Source organism: Hyalella azteca, unplaced genomic scaffold, assembly GCF_000764305.2.
Source record: "Hyalella azteca isolate HAZT.00-mixed unplaced genomic scaffold, Hazt_2.0.2 contig11021, whole genome shotgun sequence".
NCBI classification, from domain to species: Eukaryota; Metazoa; Arthropoda; class Malacostraca; order Amphipoda; family Hyalellidae; genus Hyalella; species Hyalella azteca.
Genome location: NW_025941033.1, coordinates 22,672 through 45,778, shown reverse-complemented (window position 1 = coordinate 45,778; position 23,107 = coordinate 22,672). Strand labels below are relative to the sequence as shown.

Sequence of the window (23,107 nt, the reverse complement as noted above, 5' to 3'; positions counted from 1 at the left end):
TATCTCACCTTATACTGTTTAAATAGAACTTGAGCCTATCTCGTGTAAGATGTTGAATTTTAAGTTCTTAAGTAACTTACAACATGATCACTAAGTTCCACATGTGCAACGTTGTGTTATTACGTTTTGAGTTATAATTTTCTCCTTCCAATTGCATTGTGCTGAAGATTTGAAGCGTTACTTGTACTTTACATGTCTCATAAAAGCGATCCGTGCAAATTTATTGTGCAGATCAGAGGAACTTTAGAATTCCTCATGACGTTAAAATATTAGACCCTCGCTTTTGTTCTTATGAGACTCAACCGCGACTGGTAAAGTTTTATCAAGCATTAAACATTGGTGAAGTATGGATCATGTTGAATTTAAGTATGTTTTATCTGATTTTAATTCCATACGAGCAATTTATTGAATCTGATTGTTGATATTTTGGAAGTAAAGAGACAGCCACATTTTCGACACTTTCATGAAGAGTAATATATTGATTGAATTTTATTATATTTAAATCAGAAGGTAATACTTCTTTTCCACTACCGATGTGTTGACAATATACTTCCTTGGATATTCGTTGAGCAATTTAGTGAATTTGATTGTTTATATTCTGGGAGCAAAGATACACCCACGTTTGCGACATTCTCATGTCCACTAATATATTGATTGAATTTTATTATATTTAAATCAGAAGGTAATACTTCTTTTCCACTACCGATGTGTTGACAATATACTTCCTTGGATATTCGTGATTATTCTCCTATTTATTCTGGATCAATATATAATGCTTCCAGAAAACGTAAAAATATTAATCTTAACATGAAATGAAAACCATGGAATAATAAAGATTATTGTGCACATATTGAAATCTCGCAACATATTGTTATTTTTTCATTGGTCAAAGGTTAATTCACATTCAGGCCCGGGTAATAAATTCCATAATAAAATATACGCGACCAAATTCCTACCCTGTCTTTAGACGAAGCTTTATTTGCGAGTAACGTTCCGCAAGCCTCAATCACTGCGGTGAGATAACGGCGCTCATCAGCAATGTCAAACAGGCCCACTCTTGGGGAAGATTATATCCTTCGTTAGGCGAGAAAAAATGTTTGATGGATTTTCTCATAGGATCTTGGCAAAGTGCTTGGGAGTGATGCGTCGCCCTACGTTTAGTATCTGCAGTTTAAGTTGAATTTTGGTTCGTTTAAGCTTGCATTTTTAATTTAGACATTAAGTCATCTTTCAAGGTGGTTGCATTCTGTTGAGTAAACCGTTAATAACCTATATTACCTTTAATATATAACCTATATAACCTAATATAGGTATTAGGTATTAATAACCTATATAACCTAATTTATTAATCTGACAATAAAAAGCTAGTCAACACAAAACCAAATCAATATTGCCAATTAGCATCGTTCAGTCAAAAAAAATGTCAGAGCGGCCATAAAATAAATAATATTTCCCAGCTACTTTGTGAGATTTCCAAACTCAATGTGCCTAGACGGGCCTTGCAATAATCTAGTATATTTGAAATATTCGATGAGTTTAATAAATTTTAGAGCGATAACAATTGCATGAATAATTTTTAACTAAGAATTGAATACATCATGAAAATTGGAGGCGAGTGAGGCGGCACCTGAAAAAGGTTCCTTAATAGGGCAATTCCATCACAGCGTCCATGCGATGCTCCTGTAAAGACGGCAGGACGAATGGATAAAATAGTAGTTTCTGGTGAACACAAGTAGCTGTGGCTAGACCAGCGAATGATGGAAGAAATTGCAGTAGATGGAAATGCTGATGGAAAAAGCATGGGAAAAGAACCAGATGAAATTACTGAGACGAGTTAAAAGGAACAAAGGAATAGTTGCGAATGATTTTTATTACCTGAACCTTCATCTTCAAATTTTCAACTTTATTCATTAGAGACATATCATTTCTTTGCAATCATTGCTGAAGCTAGACTTGAATTATTGGTAAACGATGATGTGGAAACCCTAATAATATCGAGGAAAAGGATTGAAAACATCGTTAGTTCTATGCATATTGATGCTTCATGGCATGGTCAAGGATGGTAGATAAATAGCGCTTTGATCCGGTAAATCGATAATAAATTATAATCGAGAATACGTTTGTCCGCAAGGTCTTGCTGAGATATTCTTTGTTGCTGCTGAAAGCTCGAATCTCCTCATACGTTATGAGGCTGTAAAAGCGACGTCTCGGCATAACGGACATCGATTCTGTTTCAATGATAAATTATTGAGAAGTGAGAAATTCGTCGTCAAATGAGTCCTTCACCGCTGACCACCATGCATGAACTTTTTTTTCTTTCTGATAGACGCGGTGGGGTATTATAGACAAGACCAACCGACAGTGAAGCTGCGAATCAAAAATTCCAACCTACAACACACGTTTCACAGGATCGAAAATATTTTATTACTTTTTTTTGTCAGTACAAAAGAAGAAATATTTCTATACTGTTTAAAAATAGCTATGGAATAAAAGTTTAGAATTTGAGCATCCGGCCAATTTCTAAGTTTTAAATGATCAGCCGAAATGTTTTGCTGTGGAATTTGCGAATCTGTATAGATGTAAATAGCGCAGTCTCTGGTGAATAATTTGGTGTTGGAATCCATTTTCTTCTTTCATTTTACGGTGAAACTGAACTATTTTAGTAAATATGAATTTGAGATTTACTGTACGATGATCGTATTTGCGATCTGAAATGGGCCTAGTATGTGTAATGTTGATTAAGTTATATCTTACTTCGATTACGTCAATATTTTTAATAAATTTCTCCTGTAACTTTTTTTTACCATATTTTATAGCTTTTTCGGGTTACATGGTGTTGTCTTCGGTCTTTCATCATTCTCGGCCCCGGCAATCCAGGTTCTTCGTAGATTCTGATGAAGCCTCATCCACAACCCCTTGCGGCGCAGTCTTTCGTGCTCAAGAACGAAAGACTGTGCCGTCCTTCGCGCGTCTCGCGCGGGTTCCTTTGCGGATGCGGTGGGACCCCAGCGGGTCCCTTCCGCAGTCGGATGGGACCCGCCAAGTTAAGGATAGGACACCAGGTTTTTTTAATGAATGTGTAAACTGTGTAATCCTGCTGCAGCCCAGAAATAGCTGATGGAATCTGGGGTTAGTTAAGGAGTGCCAAGTTATTTTTTTTAAGCAGGGCCGACATGGTATTAGAACCTGAGGTAGGGTTAAGGACTGCAAGGCCTTTTCCTGGTAAGGATGACCATGCTCTTGGACATGGTTGTGTCAACCTCGATAAACTATCTGGGGAAACTAAGGTTAGGTTAGGGACTCCAGGGTGTTATTTATACTGAGATTATGTCCCTGTCACACGCAGTTTGACGCTGTCAATGTTGATGTTGCTGAAAGGAAGCACATGTTTTTAAGGGTAGACATCGTGGGATGTAGGATGCTTTAGTTTATTGGTATTGATATTAAAATGTAGGGGGTGTTAGGCAATTCTGGTTTAATATTTTTTGTCAGTATATGAGACGAAATTTTCAATAATTTTTATAAATAGCTATGGAATAAAAGTTTAGAATTTGAGCATCCGGCCAATTTCTAAGTTTTAAATGATCAGCCGAAATGTTTTGCTGTGGAATTTGCGAACTAAAAAATTCACGTTTCGATATAACTGCTTAATTGTCGCGAAATAAAACCTTGTTGCTGATCGAGTTTGATTTTTCCTGAAATTTAGACCAAAGTTATAAACGTTGGTCGAGCCTCGTAGAAATAGGAGAAAACCCCTGACGATTTATCGCTGCGAGTGTGTTTGGTCAATTATATAGTTTTCAAAAACAAATTTTTCGATAGTCTTTGTGTATCGTTTATTCGATATGATTACTGAAAAATCGGTCCTGCAGAAAGTAGGTACCTCTGTTGAGAAAAAAATATACATATGTGTACGAGTTAAACATCGACTCGTAATTTGATCATATTAAGGGAATACGTAAAATGTTATTACGAAATTGTAAAAATCCTGTATTAAATTCAAAGTTGACAAACAGGAAAAATATTTAGTTGAAGAAAGGCAATTAACTTAGAATAAGATTCGTTAAAGCAACGAAAATGTCATGAAATTTCATAATAATTTTCAGAAAAAACTTGTTCAGAAAACTTGTTAATGCTAGCTTCATATTCAGTTTGAAATTCGGATATTTACGTAGAAATTCGTACAAAGAAAAGTAGAGTGGTAAAATATAGATTACCCTTACACAGTGGGGGCTAATTTGAGTAAATTTGACTATAAATCGTTTACCAGTCATGAGCTATTACCATGAGAAATTAGTCATTGGTTTTAGTATAAATAATTACTTGAATCTGTTATACCGGTTGACTAACTCCCACAGCTAAATAACCTTAATCCCATTTACCTAAGACATCCCAAATACAGCTTATATGATTACAACTTCACTTGATATTATAATAACAAATACACGAGTAAATTCATGCGAAGTTGAGATGCATGACTTAGAAAATCGTTGAACAATTAAAAGGAGGTCCAATATCCTGTATTAAGGATACTATAATAGCATGGAAACTAGTGTCTCGAATTTGATCCTGATTTTCCAATATGTGATAAATAACGGTCAGCTTGCTCCACTTCCATCGTAGAGACCAAAATAATTAATGAGATGATTGCATAAAATTTTGCGCAATTTTCTGCAAAACATCTTTGATGTGAATATACCTTGTTACTGCTCCAATAACTGGAACTATAAAAGTTATCAAATAATGAAGCTTTGGTTTCATTAATAACACTTTCCCATTTGAAATTATTCACTTTGATCAAATACAATCCACGTATCTATAAATCGCTCAAAGAATGAGTTAAGGTCTGTCTCTTATACACATCTAGATGTGTATAAGAGACAGCTGTTTTACATATGTGTACCAAGTTTCAAAACGATCCGTCTGTAAACAAAAAAGTTTTGTTGGAGGGTAGCCGGTCCCCTTAAGTAAAATCTAAAGGCTTTATCTATAAATGTAGCGGTAGCGCTGTAGCGGCAAAACCTCGTATCGCTACTTAAATATGTAGCGGGCGCTACCGCTACCGCTACATTGCCTTAAATGTAGAGCCTCTACCGCTATCGCTACTGAAAATGTAGCGGCCGCTACATGTAGCGCGCTACTGCCCACCTCTGTCTACCGGCTCATCAAAATCCACAACGAGAAGATGGACGACCCCGCCAGGTCTCATGATCTAAGAACAAAAAAGAATGAAAAAACTGTGACAACCTTTGGGAACTTTCCCAGGTTTCGTACATGGGATCATATCTTTTGATTGTTTTAACGCTACGATACTGCAGAGAAATTAAAATACGTTAAGTTTATTCAGTTATATTGAATATTAATGCAGACACCAACTGGAAAGCTGGGAACTATACTGACATCTTCATAATAATAATTGCCAAAATACCAATAACTTTTGAATTTGAATTGATCATCAATTGACTGGCAATAATTGGACTCAACTGATTTATCGTCTTAGCAACTTGATAAGAGTTATTTATAATTCCTCCCTCACACACCCAGACTCGCAGCTCGTTTGGCTGCTGAGTGATTTGTTCATAGTTGGTCTGGACACGACCGTCACCACGCTGCGATGGAGTGTGCTATTTTTCATCAAAAGACCAAAAGTGACACAAAAACTAGTTGAAGAAATCGACTCCGTCATCGGCAGCGAGCGTAAGCCCTGGTAAATACTTCACTTGTTACCTTCAAATATTTGATATATCGATAATTTTCTACTTAATTCAGGTGTACCTGGAATTATTGATTCATCCTGCACGGGTTAATTACACAATCCAGATTGTATTACAACACATTCACGTATTATTCAACCACGATGTGCCTTGAATCTAAAATTAGCATTGGTAGCACCATCATCTTCACAAAGTCACCTCAACGAAATTTTACTCGTTGAACTGCATTATAATTAATTTGTAAATGATATATAAATACAAAAAAAGCCACGATAGTTAAAAACTAGACAATATAAAGGTGAAAGTGGGTCGTATATTGTTAAGATATTCTGTATTTCTCGTATATAGCCTCAACGACCGTGACAACATGCCGTACATGGGAGCCTTTATCAACGAAGTTATGCGGTTCTCGACCATCACTCCTCTCGCAGCTCACGCCACTCCTGAAGACACAACTCTGGGGGAGTACCACATCCCCAAACAGACCCTGGTCATCGTCAACCTCTGGGGCATCCATCACGATCCAAAAGTAAAACTTCAGTGAGCTTTCAAACCCTTGAACAAAACCTGATAATCACCAATCGCTCACCATGCGAACATTCCATAATATGATTTTTTAGCACCTGAATACCAACACCGGCACACTCGTGACGTTTCCAATACCATAACAAAACCCGATGATCGACTATCTCTTGGACGATGAATCATTAAAACCATTATTTGCGAAGGAAATATGACCTAATGGACACACAGCAACTCTACCGCGGACGCTGACGAGAATCTATAAAGATTCCGAGTCATCCAGATGCCTTTTAGGTTAGCCTCATCTTCAAACCTTCCACTCAATGAAACAGAATATTTAATTTTAAGCCGAACCGTCTCAAGGAACCGCCCTTATCTTTTTCCCTACGTACCATTTTATGGCGGCTTGCAGATACAGTATATGTCACTTGCTTGATGAAATGAATTTTATTTCTAATAGCTCTCTTTCAGGCGACAGTCCTTAATGCGTTATAATTAATTGTCCAATTCCTTTAATGAACTACCGCGAATTTTTTACTCTCAGGTGACTGTCGCAAAATTGTCCATATTTTTCAGTCTTCTCCAAGAAAGCTAAGGAGTAAACAATATAATCAGTAGTCACGAAATTTTATAAAAATTCGTTATGAATATAGCTTTTCGTTTGTAGTACAAAGTTGAACGTGAATTAGTGGATATCGGAATCAGACTGGCGTCAGTTATAATTAATGAGCATTGAAATCCCTAGGTTTGAAATTTATCAGGGTTTCTCGGTACTTAAAACATTAGAGTTCTAAAAAATGTTCAAACTTAATGGTATGTTTACTGAAAGGCAACCTACTTTTTGAATGGTAAGATATTTGATGGATCTAACCTCTTGTGTTATTTTATGTCATGCCCATTTTAATGCACGGGCAACAATATTTATGAAGAATGCTACAATTCTGGCATTCTTTTGAAGCATGCTTGTACAGATCGCAGCTACGGCTTTTATTCCAATTAATATTCACTTTCCATCTTAAGATCTCACAAAATGGAATTAACAGGGAAACATCCAAACTTTCTTACCCCAGGTTTGGAGAGATCCTCACGAATTTCGACCAGAACACTTCTTGGGACCGGAAGGCAAGGCGATGTTGAAGCACTTGGTGCCTTTTTCTCTGGGTAAGTCATTTGGCTGTTAAAGATCAAATTGTTCAGAATAATTATTTGAACTTTTCAAGTCAAGCATTCTGAATTTAGTGTTTCTATTCAAGCTTAAGTTGCTACAAGTCAAGAAAAAAAAATGAAATGCCAGCCCTCACAGTAACCTCGATCAATTATTAGCAATTTAGAAATATTTATGTGTAAGATTTATCGACAAATAGAAATTTACAATAAATTTTGGAAAAGTGAGAGTTATGAGAGGAATATTTTTTTCTTCGATGAACATTGCATGTGACGAGTAAAATGAGTAAAAGCGTTTTAAATATCTCGGGAGACTTACCAATATGTTCTGCGTTGTATGCAACGAGCGTTTTGTTCAAAATTGGTGCTCATGTTCCGCAATGTTTGTTTCGAATTTTATTTGTCTTGTGTGATGAACCACACAAGCATAACTTAATGATAAAGAAGAATTTTATTATTATTGAAGTCCCCAACATGTAAAAATGCGTGAACTTTAACAATAAATCCCGTGAAATTCAAATTCTTTTTTCATAATCCAATTCATGCAATTATTATTTATGCTATTATCATTATTTATTATTTATTATATTGTTTAGGTAGAGCTTGAGTCTATCATGTGTACGATGTTGAATTTTAAGTTCATATAGGTAACTTAAAACATATGAGGACTTTTTTAATCATTAATTAAGTCTCATATGAGGAACATTGTGCATTAAGTTTTGAGTTACATTTTTCTACTTCTACCTTGTATGCTGGAGATTTGAAGCGTTACTCGTAATTTATATGTCTTATAGAAACGATCCGTGCAAATTTATCGTGCAGATCAGAGTTAAAGGTGGAATTCTCATCACCTTAAAATATTAGACCCTCTTAATTTTGTGATTATGAGACTCAACCGCGACTGGTAAAGTTTTATCAAGCATTAAACATTGGTGAAGTATGGATCATGTTGAATTTAAGTATGTTGAATTTAAGTATGTTTAATTCCACTCGAGCAATTTAGTGAATTTGATTGTTTATATTCTGGGAGCAAAGATACACCCACGTTTGCGACATTCTCATGTCCACTAATATATTGATTGAATTCATGAATAATTTTAAACTAAGAATTGAATACATCATGAAAATTGGAGGCGAGTGAGGCGGCACCTGCAAAAAGTTCCTTAATAAGGCAATTCCGTCACAGCGTCCAGGCGATGCTGCTGTAAAGACGGAAGGACGAATGGATAAAATAGTAGTTTCTAGTTTCTGGTGAACACAAGTAGCAGTGGCTGGACCAGCAAATGATGGAAGAAATTGCACTGAATTGATGGAAACGGAAATGCTGATGGGAAAAGGAAACAAATGAAATTACTGAGACGAGTTGAAAGGAATACGGGAATCGTTGCAAATGATTTTTATTACTTTAACCGTTATTTTTAAATTTTCATTTCAATCTTATTCATAATAGATATATCATTTCTTTGCAATCTTTGCTTAAAGTAGACTTAGAATTATTGGTAAATCGTGATGTGGGAACCCTAATAATCGAGGGAAATTATTATTATTATCGTTTGTTCTATGCATATTGATGCTTCCTGGCATGGTCACTAATGGAGATAAATAGCGCTATGATCCCGTAAATCAATAATAAATTATAATCGAGAATACGTTTGTCCGTAGCAGAGAAGGTCTTGCTGAGATATTCTTTGTTGTAGCTGAACGCCCGAATCTCATCTTACGTTATGAGGCTGTAAAAGTGACGTAGCGGCATAACGGACATCGTTTCCGTTAAACAATGATAAATTATTGAGACATGAGAAATTCGTCATAAAAGCCTAGCAACGCTGACCACCATGAACTTTTTTTCTCTCTTTCTGATGGACGCGGTGGGGTATTATGGACCATACAGCCCGATAGTGAAGCTGCTAATCATATATTCCAACCTACAACACTTTTCACAGGCTCGAAAATATTTGCTGCTGTACGTAAAATGTGGGGTCCCCCCGGCTTTTATCCGCGGTCTCAGTACGCGTATTGACATTGATGTCTACACAGCTTTTGCTTATATATTAGGAAATCGAGGAAAACGGTGTACTCTTTTAGTTTTTCGGTAATATTTCGGCAACGGCTGCTCCGATTTTGTTCAAACTTTTTCCACTGCCTTGTCAACTAAATTGGTTAACTGTTTATGTTGGTTTCGAGCCTGAAAAAATTTTTTTCATGTTGAAAATTATGTGTAAACTCAAAAATTTGGTCGAGTTTTTGAAAAAATCGCAGTCTTGCGTCCATAACTCCTGGTAAAACCGAAGCATTTTAATGAAACTTCGTATACGCACGCGGCTAGTGCTGGTGAACATTTTGGCGTATGATTTAATTCGGAAAAAGTTTTTTAAGCATATAATTTTTTCATGTGAACTCGATTTGTTCGAAAAAATGACAGTTTTTTGTCCATATCTCAGTTGCACGTTTCATGATCATGTTCAAATTTTACACACGTTTTCACACAAGTGATATCTATATATTGACGTCGGTTTCGTTTTTGGATATTTGATATTTTTAGAAAAAATGGTTGTCAAAGTTGCGTTTTTTACGTTTTTCCCCAAATCGCAATTTCGACATAACTTTTGAATGAGGCATCGTTTCTGTTTCTGATTTTTTGCTCTGGCTTTTTCACATTGGTAGCTACATGACGATGGGTGGCACACGTCACAGCTCCTTCTGAAGCGGCCGCAATTTGTCGCTGAAAATGTCTCGATAATGGAAGCTTGATTCTCCACGTGCAAAATGTCCGCTCCATAATTAATACCCATGCATAAAACAAAAGTGGGAGCAGAAGTCACTTTTGATATGTTTTTTAATCCTAAAATAAAGCAGAATTTTTATATGGAGTAGTGATTACGATCACTTCAATTCCCGACCCATTTATACCAATAATGAAGTCTATTATTCAGCAGACATCATTTAATAAAACATTGTATTATATATAGCTTCAAATCATCAACTTGTTTCGTATTCATGAACTTTCTTCTGAAATTTAAAGCAGTGAATGTTGTACAGGATGTCACAGAAGCACGGGCCATTGATGAGCATCTAGTTGGGGACTCAGAGCATCGTGGTGATCAACTCCCAGGAGTGGTTGTACCAGGCCTTCGTCAAACAGGGCGACCACTTCAACCATCGTCACCACAGCACCGTCATCTACTTCATCACTAACGGACGAGGTCGCGATTTTTAGGCCAAACCATCCATTCATCACATATTTAAACTCGCTTCTGAAGTCTATCATCTAGCAGGCAGTTTGACGAAAAATAATTTAATTGAATTATTATACTATTTACAAATATCAAGGTTACATAAGAAGTAGATTTAAGATGCTGGGCAATAAAAGGTGCCGATTTAATACTTACATTACATTTACGATTTTTCAGTGAAATACAATTTGTTTCAATTCAATTCGATGCCAAAAATTCTGGTAATCCTGAAAAAATGTATTAATACATGGAGTAAGAGGCAGTGTGCGAATAACTTTTTGCAATAATCTGCATGTTCTGTCTTTTAAAATCATTTGAATAATCTTGATATTTATCCGAATCAGGACTTGCGATGTCGGAAGGTCAGAAGTGGAAGGACTCTAGGAGAATCACCGTTCAACTCTTGCGTGATTTTGGACTAGGTAAAACCAGCATCGAGAATTATGTGAACTTGGAGCTGCAGACACTCTTGGACACACTACACGCAGCCGCAGGTGCATAACTATAATAAAGTGAACCTTCCAATACTGATACAGAAATCATTTGAGTTCTGGCAGTGATCGAGGACGCACGTGCGTGTTTGCGGGTCCCAACTTTCTCACTTTTTACTATGCCGGTTTGACTTATCTCTCGAATTTTGTACCGAAACGATTTCAGTGAAAGGTTCAATTTTAGTGCAGTTCAGTCAAAATTGTGTGAATAGTGAGAAACGGCTAGTACAAGTGTTTTATTCCCGACAAATGTCAGTGCATGAAACGAGGGCAAGTTTGGTAACTTGTTGGGAACCCTCGGCGACCACCTGTCACGGAGAACAATATTATTGGTGCCTTGAGTACGCTCAGGCCTCGTCTTCCTATACCCTTCCCACCCTCTTGGCCCCTACATCTCTCCCTCTCCACCCGCCTCACGGTCGATCCCTTGAATCCCCCCACCACACGTCTGTCTTTCCCTCGCCAGCTGCAGCTCAGCTGTTCCTACAGCCGGAATTTTCGAAGGAACTTCACAATACTCAACTCAACTCAGTTTTGTATGTTTCTCCGTCCTTTTCTGTATTTTTCTCCGTCCTTTTCTCCGTTCAAGAGAACTAGTTCGTGCATTTAATAATGGCTGGACAGAAAATAAAAAAGATAGTCGAAAAGCCCTCTACGGCCTCGAGAGAAAAGCTCTCTACGTGTGTTAGTTATTTAGAAAAGCAGCTAGCGCTAAGTTGATGTTGCGCTCCGTTGAGCCTAATACTGTACGGATCTTTAGGCACCTGCCCTTAAATTTAGTCATAAAATCTCAAGCTGCGCTAGATTTTCTTAAAGGGGGAAGTCGTGTCAGGGCACGAGACCCGCTCTTCTTAAAGTTACTTGTTCTACATTCCAAAGCTAAACTCGACGCTATAGGGCTGATTGTAGACTTAGATCTTGCCCACCCACACTCGACAGGTGAGCTTGTTAACCAACGGCTAATTCTGGCTCTATAATTTTGTACTATATTTTTTGTGATGAATTATCCATTTTGAAATAGACCTTGAAATGCCCATGAAAGCAATACCTACATGACCGTTCAATTTTGACAGGTCGGACCTGAACGGCCGAACCTACCGTCCCGCAAGCTCAAATCTCGTTGCTTTTCTTTACTTTAGATTATCAGGGTTACGTTCCATTACTTTACGTAACTCAGCTTTACTTTACTGCACTTAATGTAACTGTTCTTTGCTACCGTAACTTTTCCGTCACTTTGTCGTAGTTTTTCGTTGTGTAGCGCCTGAAGTTGACCCCCCTTTAATTAGTATTCTTTGATCCATTGTTATTAAATGTTTCCATTTACTCCTGAAATTGTTTTGCATCCACAACATACGATAAGCAAACCGTATCCCTTGACAGAGACTATGATACACTCCGTGAAACGGTGAATGCGGTGAATATTTTATGACTGTATTAAGGACATGAACGTGGCTGATTCATGGTCGTTTCTCAAAGACACGGTTATGTCTGCAGTTGATGCTTGTGTACCCAAGATTACGTTTGGATGAGTCAAAAAGTCCCAGTGGATGAACAGTGCAGTTAAGACTCAGCTAAAGACCATGTTCTCTGTTGCGTACAAACGTCCTCAGGTTGCTACACTCAATAGTTTATTATTAGTTGAAAGTTATGTTCCCGGAGAGTGAAAAACAGCGGTGCATGGTTAATACGTTTCGATTGATTTATGGGAAAATTCGAGTTGTACATAAGAAGAAGTCATTAAGAGATAAAAAATTTGAAAAATACAATCTTGTTGCCTGCCAGCAGGATGAGTCAGAGGGGCAACTCTAGGAAAAAGACTATTCAGTGATCAAGTTACCAATTTAAGTTACCTAGTTATCAACTTCAAGTAGAACTAAAAATACATCTGCCAAATGCCACTGAGCAGCGATGCTACAAAGCTCAAATAATTTTGGATGAGCAAATTAATCACATCAAGCCTTCACATCAAGTCTTCACATCAAGTCTTCACATCAAGTCTTCACATCAAGTCTTCATATCAAGTCTACAAATCAAGTCTTCACATCAAGTCTACAAATGAAGTCTTCACATCAAGTCTTCACATCAAGTCTACACATCAAGTCTTCACATCAAGTCATCTCATCAAGTCTTCACATCAAGTCTTCACATCAAGACTTCACATCAAGTCTTCACATCAAGTTTTCACATCAAGTCTTCACATTAAGTCTTAACATCAAGTCTTCATATCAAGTCTTCATATCAAGTCTTCACATCAAGCCTTCACATCAAGTCTTCACATCAAGTCTTCACATCAAGTCTTCACATCAAGTTTTCACATCAAGTCTTCACATCAAGTCTTCACATCAAGTCTTCACATCAAGTCTTCACATCAAGTCTTCACATCAAGTCTTCTAAGTTACCAATTTAAGTTACCTAGTTATCAACTTCAAGTAGAACTAAAAATACATTTGCCAAATGTCACTGAGCAGCGATGCTACAAAGCTCAAAAAAATTTGGATGAGCAGATTATTCACATCAAGTCTTCACATCAAGTCTTCATATATTAGTCACCCGAGCCAATGGTCAGTTGAAGCCCATTATGTCAAATATGTTATAGGAACCTAGCCGTGCATTCCAAATCATCATCTCTTTCAAGAATTGATGTCATTTTTTTGCTTAATTCGCAAATTAACTAAGAATTTAAATGCAAAGAATAGTCCAGAAAAATTTATATCTTTTTAGAAAACCTTTCGGGGACCAGCTCCATCGTCAGTTCGTAGAATCTAGAATCACAAATTTGAAGTCACAAATTAATACAGTGAAAGCGCAGAACAAAATTAAAAACCTAAATTTACAAATAATGGACGGAGCACAAAAAAAACTATCTATCCACAATTTCAAGGGGATAGGAGCTAACAGTTGAATTCAAACTGTTTAAAAGTTTAAAAATATGCAATGATTCTAAAAAACGCAAATCGGAAATCCCAGAGGTGGAAGCTAACACCCTAAAGTCACTGTCAGAAACAAGGACATCACGCTGGTCGGCGTGAGCGCGCACGGCCGAATGAGGGGGGCGCGATAGCAACTGTCCGGTTCTACAACTCCCGCCCTTATGCTCAGCGACCCTGGAATAAAGATTGCGTGACGTCATCCTGACGTAAGCAGATGCACATCGTGCACAACAACATCGATAAACCAGGGACGATCGCATATGAACAGGGAGCATATCTTTATATCTAAAGAAAGAACCGATTGTGAAATTGTTTCGGTTCTTTCTTTAGAAATTGTGAAATTGTGACATTTGATGGGAAGTATCTATTGAGCAAGACTTTTAATTCTCTTGACATAGCTTCGGACGCAGGGCCGAAGTATGGAAAAGAACAATAAATGACTTACCCACTATCGCGCTCGGGAATAACCTCACTGAAACGCTTCGACATGAATTTCTTGATTTAGGTAAACACCAAACTTGCCGGAAATCCATTAAGCGAAAGAATATTGCGTAAAAATTCAAATTCAGCGTGCATAGCATGGTATGTAGAACAAATGCGAGAGCCTCTGTGTAATAATGTTTGAAGCCCATTCAACTTGAATCGCAATTAACAAAAACTAAATAACAGGTACTTAGGCCGGTAAAAGTCGGTTTTCGGTACACTTGTATCATTCTCATGTAGTTCGTGCCGGATAACGACATAAAATAATAAATAATATTATTATGGAGGCTCGATCAGCATTCGAATGCCATTGTCGTGGAGTCACGTACTTTCGCTCTAAGTTCGGCCTCCAGACCTGCAGTTCAAGTCCGAGAGAATGGCAGTTGTTCCATCATTTGCCTCTGCTTCGCGTTAAGATGTTATGCATAAGGTACTAAACGTTGTTCTCTATAGTCGCTGCCACTGCACTTGAACACTTAACGTCATGATATACAAGTTAATGTTTGAACGCTACGATGAAGAAAAGTTTCTGGATTTCATTGCTCCAGCAAATTACTCTTTACTGCAGCAAAGTTGTCATGATGTATATAATATAAATTGATACATTTCTATGTACATTTGTTTGTCGTCGAGACACACACGATCTTTGACGAGCAACAGCCAATAGGCTCTGCAAAATAAAAATGTACGGATAGTTTTTTCGTGTAAAAACCTAAATAATCTCTCAACATAAAATGTAAAATTCATTCAAAGGTTTTGGCTATCGAATGTTGTTAATTACGCACGTATACGCTAACCAATTTCCCAGATTCAATTTCATGCCGCACACAATTCAAAATTATCAATTTTTTTCAGTTACATTAGTATTCGTTCATGACGGACGGATACTTCCAAGTTTCTTAATTTTTTTATATGCGATTTACACATGCGACTCAGCATCGATGCACGTATTTTTCTAGAGACTTATCATTGATTGCCTGTTTTTTCGACGTCATCTGCCGAACACTATATATAACCATCTTCCAATTCTCGAAATTTGACAATAAAAAATGGATATAAGATTTTAATAATATATTAATAACCAGTTTGAAATTTTTTGTTTACACTAGGAAGCCATGTTTGAAATCCAAATGAGTAAAATTCTCCACTTCCTCCAAATTTTTGTGTTATTGGTATCGGTGCCAATCTCCATTTCCTACAAATTTTGTCCTATTGGTATCGGTGCTTTTAATAGTGAGACGGCGCATTTACGAGAGGCGCTCCATCACAGAGATGCTGCTTCCAAATAACACTGATCAATCAATTTGCTTGTGGCAGAGTAGTCTCTGTTAATATTTTATTTATTTTTAGTCATATTTTAATCATTTACAGCTTCTGCGAGCCAAGCTTCGTACCTCGACCGAGAGAAAGTCATCATGCAGAGCGAAGAGATGAATGCCAGGGGTATCGTCTCATCCTCATCTTTGCTCAGAAACGTTGTTACTCCCAAACCTCGAATAATCGAATTATATTAGCTGGAGATTAATAGCACCTGATCCTTATATTGATGTGTTGTGACTCTTGTAAGGATTTGTTATCAAATCTCTTCATTCTGAAGCAGACAAATTCGTCCGTTTTATACGTTGCTAAGCCTACCTAAATTGGTTAAATAATCTGGCGGGCCAATTTGGCGATGTTTTCGAAAAACCTGATCGTCAACAATTAGAGAACGGAGATCACTAAAGGAAATTCGTTCAAAGTTGCATGGCAAAATAGCCGAGATTCAATTAATATTGAAGAGCATTTGAAGCACTTAATATGAGAGCGAGAAGAGCTGCTCTCAATAGCATTTCGGCGTTAAGAAATTTGAAGGTAATTTAATGGGACATTATTGGATTAATGTGATATACTTTGCCGAGAAATTTCAAAAAGTTGATTCCACCAGTCAAAAAAAGTATCAAATGTCAACATTTTTCTCTCTATTATTATCAATAATATCAATAGAATTAACATTACTTTTATTTATATTAACATTATTGTTATTATTAGGATTATTATCAATATTATAATTATTATTAATATTACTGGTTAAAAATCGATTCCATTTTGTTTTTCTGTTTTTCATTCCTGTTTATTTAATCATAAAAGATCATGTCGTCACTATTTTCAAATAGAAACCAGAGCTGCTTCATCGTGTTTTTTTTAATAAATATGTTCATTTGAAAAGCAACCCAAAATGAGTTAGCTGTACGGGCGATGTCCATTCAGTTCTGCATCTGCAACAAAGAATTTTCTTGTGAAGCAAAAAAAAAAATGCATAAGATCTCCACACACAAGCATCTCAACGTTCCTGTTTATAAAAATATTATTAAGTTCTTTCATAGCGTAATATGCAATCAAAAACGAGGCAATGGTTTTTGCAATATGCAATCAAAAAAAGCTTCATTGCCTGTATGCCCGTAGCCGTTGATGGAATTTAACTTAATGATTTAGCCTCACTGTAATTAATTCAATAATGATCCATGATTACTAAAGTGAACAACGAATTTAACCTTCGTTTTGAAATCGGAATGAAAATTTGTTTTTTTGTTATCTATCTAATTCAATGGTTAACATTTCCAAATTATATTGAATTTATTTGAATTAATTTTATAAGCCCGTTTGGCGATGTCGAGATCCCAGTACTAAAAAAATATAATGTTTACTATTTTGGCACGACAGGTAACGTACATACGCGCTCGTCAATACTCTTTTTTACTAATTATTTTAAACTTCAAACAAAATGTAAGCGACAAATTTATCATCATCCCTGCATTTTCAGCAACAAGCGGTCATAATTACCAAAGTTAATGAGATAGACTGTTCTGATTTATATCTGATCACAGAATTTTAATGAGGTGAATGCAGAAAAAATGCGATGCGCTTGAAACTAGTAAATAAAAATAAGTCTAACTAGCAACTCTTTCATGCATTATGAAACGCATCAATTCAACAGGTCTGCCTGCGGCAAAGAAACTTAACCATTTAAAATATTTCTTAAATGTCTGCACAATAAATATTTTATTTAGTATATTTATTTATATATAAATATTTATTTAATAGACATTTAAGAAATATTTAAAATATTTCTTAAATGTCTGCGCAATATTGCGCAATAAATGTCTGCGCAATACACACAAGTCAAAAACATCAACTGATCTAAGACTTATATTTACTTATTTCTATTCGCAGTGCGCTGTGTCAAACACTCAAACAAGCATACAAACTTTCCCGGCTACCTATTCAATTAGTATGATTACACCAGTCAAAAAAAAGTACCAATTTTAATCCCTTTTCTCTCTATTATTATATTTTCTATCTCATCAATAATGAGATAGAGATATGTGAAAGTTTGATTGTTTGCTTGTTTAGTACCTAGAATCGAAAAAAATATAAAGGGGGTTACTCAGGCGTGCATTTCACGCGTGTCAGTTCAGTTGTTCTTATGATAGTCAGTTCAGTGTTTTTATGATAGTCAGTTCAGTTGTTTTATGATAGTCAGTTCAGTTGTTTTATGATAGTCAGTTCAGTTGTTTTTCGTGTCAGTTCAGTTGTTGTGTGTCAGTTCAGTCAGTTCTTCGTGTCAGTTCAGTTGTTTTTATGATAGTATAAATATGAATGACTCTTTAATTTCAATTTCAGCTCTTTCCGTTCAGCCGTTTCCTAAAGGAGTTTTCCGTTTAAAAGTCAAGTGATTCAACACCAAATATCATCTCACTGGAGGATTTTATTCGCTTCTCAACTGCTGGACGAATTTTATTGATGGTAGTACTTCCCAGAGGTAAGTACAATGATTCAAACACCGAATATCAATTAACTCGAGGAATTCATTCACTTCCTAACTGCGCAGTGAATACGTTACTAGTGTAGATATCAATGAGACAATCCAAAATTTATTTCTCAAATTTGACTAGAGGTCACTTCAGCCGCTTCAAAATTGAATTTTCGGTAACAACATTCACGTTCAACAGGAGATGTAATTTCAAATGCTGTTCAAATAAATAACTTTTTATGTTCAGCTTGAAAATTCTTTCAAACCTAAATATTTATTCTTCTCACAAGAGGAAGAATGATGTTCAAATTTCACGAGTGTCAGTTCAGCTATTTCTGAAATATAATTATTATAAATAATATTTATTGATGGTAGTTCAACCAATTCATAATTTGGGATTTTCGGTGATAACGACAATAAATCAACACAGAATAACAACTAACTCAAGAGATTCATTCTCCTCCTAACTGTGCAGCGGGAACACTAATGGCACAGATGCCAATGTGGTCGTTCCAAAATTAGGCTCTCCAACTTAACTATTCAGCCGTTTCTAAATTCTTTTTTTGGTAATTAACGTTCATGATTCAGCAATGGTTGCATGTTCAAATGCTGTTTAAGTAAATATCTTTTGGCATTCAAATTTAAATTCTCCTAATCCAAGAAATTTATTATCTTTTGAACGGCAAGAATGCGGTTCAAATTTTGCGCGTGTCGGTTCAGCCATTTCTGGGATGAAATCAGCATGAATAACTTTTCAACTTCAATTTCGACTGTTTCTGATCAGCCGTTTCCTAAATTTGTTTCCCGGTTAAAAGTTGAATGATTCATCACCAAATAACACATAACACAAAGATTTTATTCGCTTTCCTGTGGTGCAGAGGCTGCATGAATTTTATGTCTTTATTTCAACCAGTTCAGATTTTCAGATTCATGACTGTCAGGTCAGCCGTTTCTGAAATAGAATTGGCATGATACCTACATTTTTTTAATTCACCTGTCAAATTGCTCCTATAACCTAAAAATTTATTTACATTATAACGATAAAAATGCTTTTTCAATTTCGCGAGCGACAGTTCAGCCGTTCCTAAAATAAAATTAGCATATATCAATAATATCAAATTCACCTCAAAATTCCCAACAAACCTTGAAATTTATTCACTTTAAAACGGTAAAAATGCTGTCCAAGTTTCACGAGCGTCAGTTTCGACGTTCCTAAAATAGAATTAGTATAAAAATTTTAAAGAAAAGGTTCAACTTAAAATTATCCCCTAATCTAAAAATTTACTCACATTAAAGCGGAAAAAATGGACTTCAAATTTCATGAGTGTCAGTTCATTTTTCATTTGTCAGTTCATGAGTGTCAGTTCATTCAATTTGAAAATTCCCCCAAACCTCGAAACGTATTAACTTTAATACCTGACGCTAACAGAATTTAATTACTTGAATGAGATTTTGAGGTTTTCAAGGATTCATTACAGACTTATGGATGTTTTGATTGTTTTTTCTTTCTGAAGTCACAGTGCAGTGAAATCTGGAACTGGTGGCTCAGTGCCAGGAGTTGATGATACTACTGAAATAATGATTGTTTAAATACGAGACTACTTGAACACATACTTGTAGTGTTCAATTCAATTAAAAACTAATTCAACGAATTCACCCATAAAATGATTGCAGTGTTGTCGCAAATTGGGCTCTTCTTGTGAAATAAAAATTACTTTGAATCAATTCATTATTATATAAACGTAATAATAAGTTTATCCACTCATTCCGAGAAAAAATTGGTAATTCAGGGAAAATAAAAAATTTTCAAATCGCAGTGGCATCTCAAATCTCAGCTCATCCACTCGATGTTAAAATTTAAAAAGCCTAATGAGATAGCTGAGCTAAAAAAGTTCCAAATTTTTCGGGTGATGTTTTTGCATAATATATTACCGGACGTTGTCGAGTAAGAATTTCTAGCCGAGAAATTGTCGGAACTTGGAAAAAGTTTTGCGGTACGAGCTGAAAAGTTTTGTCATCATCTGAAGCGACGACGGCTCGTCTCTGGGAATACGTGAGGCCTTGAGGGAAGATCTCTGCCGCAAATAGCCCCTCGAGTTGTTCAGTTTGTGTATGTAGTCGCAAATAAAAAATTAACGGCATTCATAATTCAATCCATCAATAGAGAGCAACATGCTGTCATATTTGGTTCAAGATCTTTATATGTGAATCTTATTGCTTTTATTTAGTTATCTCTAGCATATATAAGAGTCAGTCCGATGACAGGCTAATTTCCATGGAATTTAAACAGCATGAAGGAACTTACGAACGACTTTTCGACTTGAAACTGAAAAGTATTCTCAAGAATCTTTTAAAGAAATATTAAAGTTATTTTTGAAGAAGAGTTTGAAATCTTTTCACACTTTATTGCAGATATGTATGACGTTTATATTTTATTTTGGCTAACATCAAACGGTCGGGAAATCGCCAGTGACTTAGGATCAGTAATTCGCGATCGTTACAATCATCATATAGAGTCTTCGATTATATTCCTGGTTAATCTTCGATGTCAAGCCGTTTTCTGATCCGCTTCTCCAGAAATAAAAAATTCAAAGAGTTTTTTGTTCGTGAAATAAAACCACGTCAGAAAGAATGAAATCATTTGTTGTAAAAATAATTCTATTTTTGAATTAATCTATTTAAATATTCATGAAGTTACCATTTGTCCTCTGGAAAACAATTCGCACTCTGTATTTACAAATTTAGATCGAATCCTATCTTTGCATACACCTCCTTTTTATGCAACAATATTCGCCGAACCTTAAACATTTCACATATTTCCTTCGCTAAACTCTAAAACTAAGATGACAAACCAAAATTCGAAAAATATAAAATTTCCTAATGAAAAGTCTCAACGTCAAGAGTCTCTCTTTTTTTAAGGTCTCAAATTACATTAAAAATGATGTACGATTTCCTCTCTTAAATGCATCTTCAATATACTCTGCACTCTCAGTTCATCATGATTAAAATCTAAATTTGAAACTCGGCCACGCGGTAATAAACGATACAGTTTCCGGCGTTTCATTAGCTTACCAAATCCTTTTATAATAATTAAATGCCAATTCGGTAACCTCATTTTTGTGTGTATGTAAGGTTGTAAATTAAATTTTAGAAGGCACAGATTGGAAACACTCGAAAGTAGAGAAAGACCGAGCCTTAGACCATGTCGGTACTAAGCATTCCACCTGTGAGCAACCAATTTCTAGGCAATGTTTCTATAGGTGATTGACATGTTAGCTCATAAGGCAAGAATAAAGCACTGCATTTTTGCGAAGCTAAAACTTACCACGGAATTACAACCAAGTTCAGACAAGCAAGCTAAAGGAATTTCTGCAGCGACATTCCTCTATCCTGTGATGGCCTCCAGACCGTGCACTATTGAGAATCAATGCCAACTTCTGAGCCAGCCGGCAAATTCTTGATATACTCATTTCAACTCAAACTTGTGTCGTAAAGCCCAGGCAGGCCATCACTGCTTGGGCCTGTGACTGCTTCTCAGTATTACTTCGTCCACGAACTTGGAATTAAATCGTTGTAGTGAATCATGATCTTCATCTTATATATATCAAAAGGAATAATAAATAAAATCTGTAACAATACCTAGATCTTTGTAACACTGTACAGTACAATCCTGCCGTCGTTCCACACTGTGCCGGGCGCTCTGTCCCCTACATAAATACCCGAAAGTGAAAGAGTTTACCGAAGATATATTCCTTTCAGGACCGTCCTTCAATTCTTATTCTCGGACGCTTAAATGATCGTGTGACAATTCCAAGCCCCGATGGCAGCACCGTTTGCGTTTCTGAATCATTTGTCTCGGACATCCGCGCGCGCGGTCTGTATACCATGGCTCAGTGTGCCACGCTCTGTGCCACGCAAGTCGACAAATTGGTCACCGAATTGTTATTTCTAACTGAATGAATAATTCAGTGGGTGAGAAGTGGTAGAAACAAAGTTTATTGTTCAGAATGGCATATCGTTTTGTGTAAAACACATTGAAGAAGAATTGCAATGAAAATTGAATTAAATCTACATAAATTAAGGTGCTTTATACAATACACACATATTTTTCAGTTTTTTCTTCTTTTAATCCGATGGAAGCACATAACTCTTCTCCGAAGTCAATCGCAATGGAGTGGGGAATAATTTAGAAGTGAGAGATTATAAAGCATGGAAATTTGAGTTATAAAACATCTGTGCATGGTATATGTTCTAAAGTTTAACTACGGTTTTCTTTAATAAATATTGATGCAAGTAAAGCAAAGCAATAAACAGATTATTTCAAACAACAAATTGTTTGGTGCTTTGGGTATTTGTAGAATTTCACAGATGACACAATTTTTTTATTAATTTGCATCCCTTGACCCGCAGTTAAAGGAGGTCAATTTCAAGTATAGACTAGAGGTCTAAGATGTTACAAGTTAATAAAAAATTATCAATTTATTGAATAATTACTACCTCTGAATTAAATTGTTTAATATAATAACTTTTGATGTGTTAATGTTGAACTAGGAAATTTTACACACGCCTCTCCTACTCTTGGGGCTGCTACCTGACATAGAGAGGCAAATAATGAGCGGCGCTGCTTGGCGACAAGCAACTCTCACCTCAGCGTTGTCTCTGAGCTCTTATTAGACATCAACTAGACATACACTACACTAATACACATACACTACACTAATACACATACACTACACTAATACACATACACTACACTAATACACATACACTACACTAACAC

At 36.1% G+C, this 23,107-nt stretch overlaps 1 protein-coding gene across 1 annotated transcript; it reads left to right on the top strand.

The window, feature by feature from the left end:
• Nucleotides 1-2,830: 2,830 nt before the first annotated feature.
• LOC108669119 (cytochrome P450 1A1-like) lies at nucleotides 2,831-10,617 on the top strand. The gene is made up of 5 exons (XM_018156408.1): nucleotides 2,831-3,043; nucleotides 3,347-3,413; nucleotides 5,545-5,707; nucleotides 6,063-6,243; nucleotides 10,489-10,617. The coding sequence occupies exons 1-5, from the start codon at nucleotides 2,831-2,833 to the stop codon at nucleotides 10,615-10,617; spliced, it is 753 nt and encodes a 250-aa protein (XP_018011897.1).
• The last annotated feature ends 12,490 nt before the right edge of the window (nucleotides 10,618-23,107 follow it).

Coding starts and splice junctions, on each gene's coding strand:
- LOC108669119 (XM_018156408.1), top strand. CDS start 2,831: ATGGTGTTGTCTTCGGTCTTTCATCATTCTCGGCCCCGGCAATCCAGG. Junction 3,044..3,346: donor AGTCGGATGGGACCCGCCAA/GTTAAGGATAGG, acceptor TGTCACACGCAG/TTTGACGCTGTCAATGTTGA. Junction 6,244..10,488: donor GCATCCATCACGATCCAAAA/GTAAAACTTCAG, acceptor TTGGGGACTCAG/AGCATCGTGGTGATCAACTC.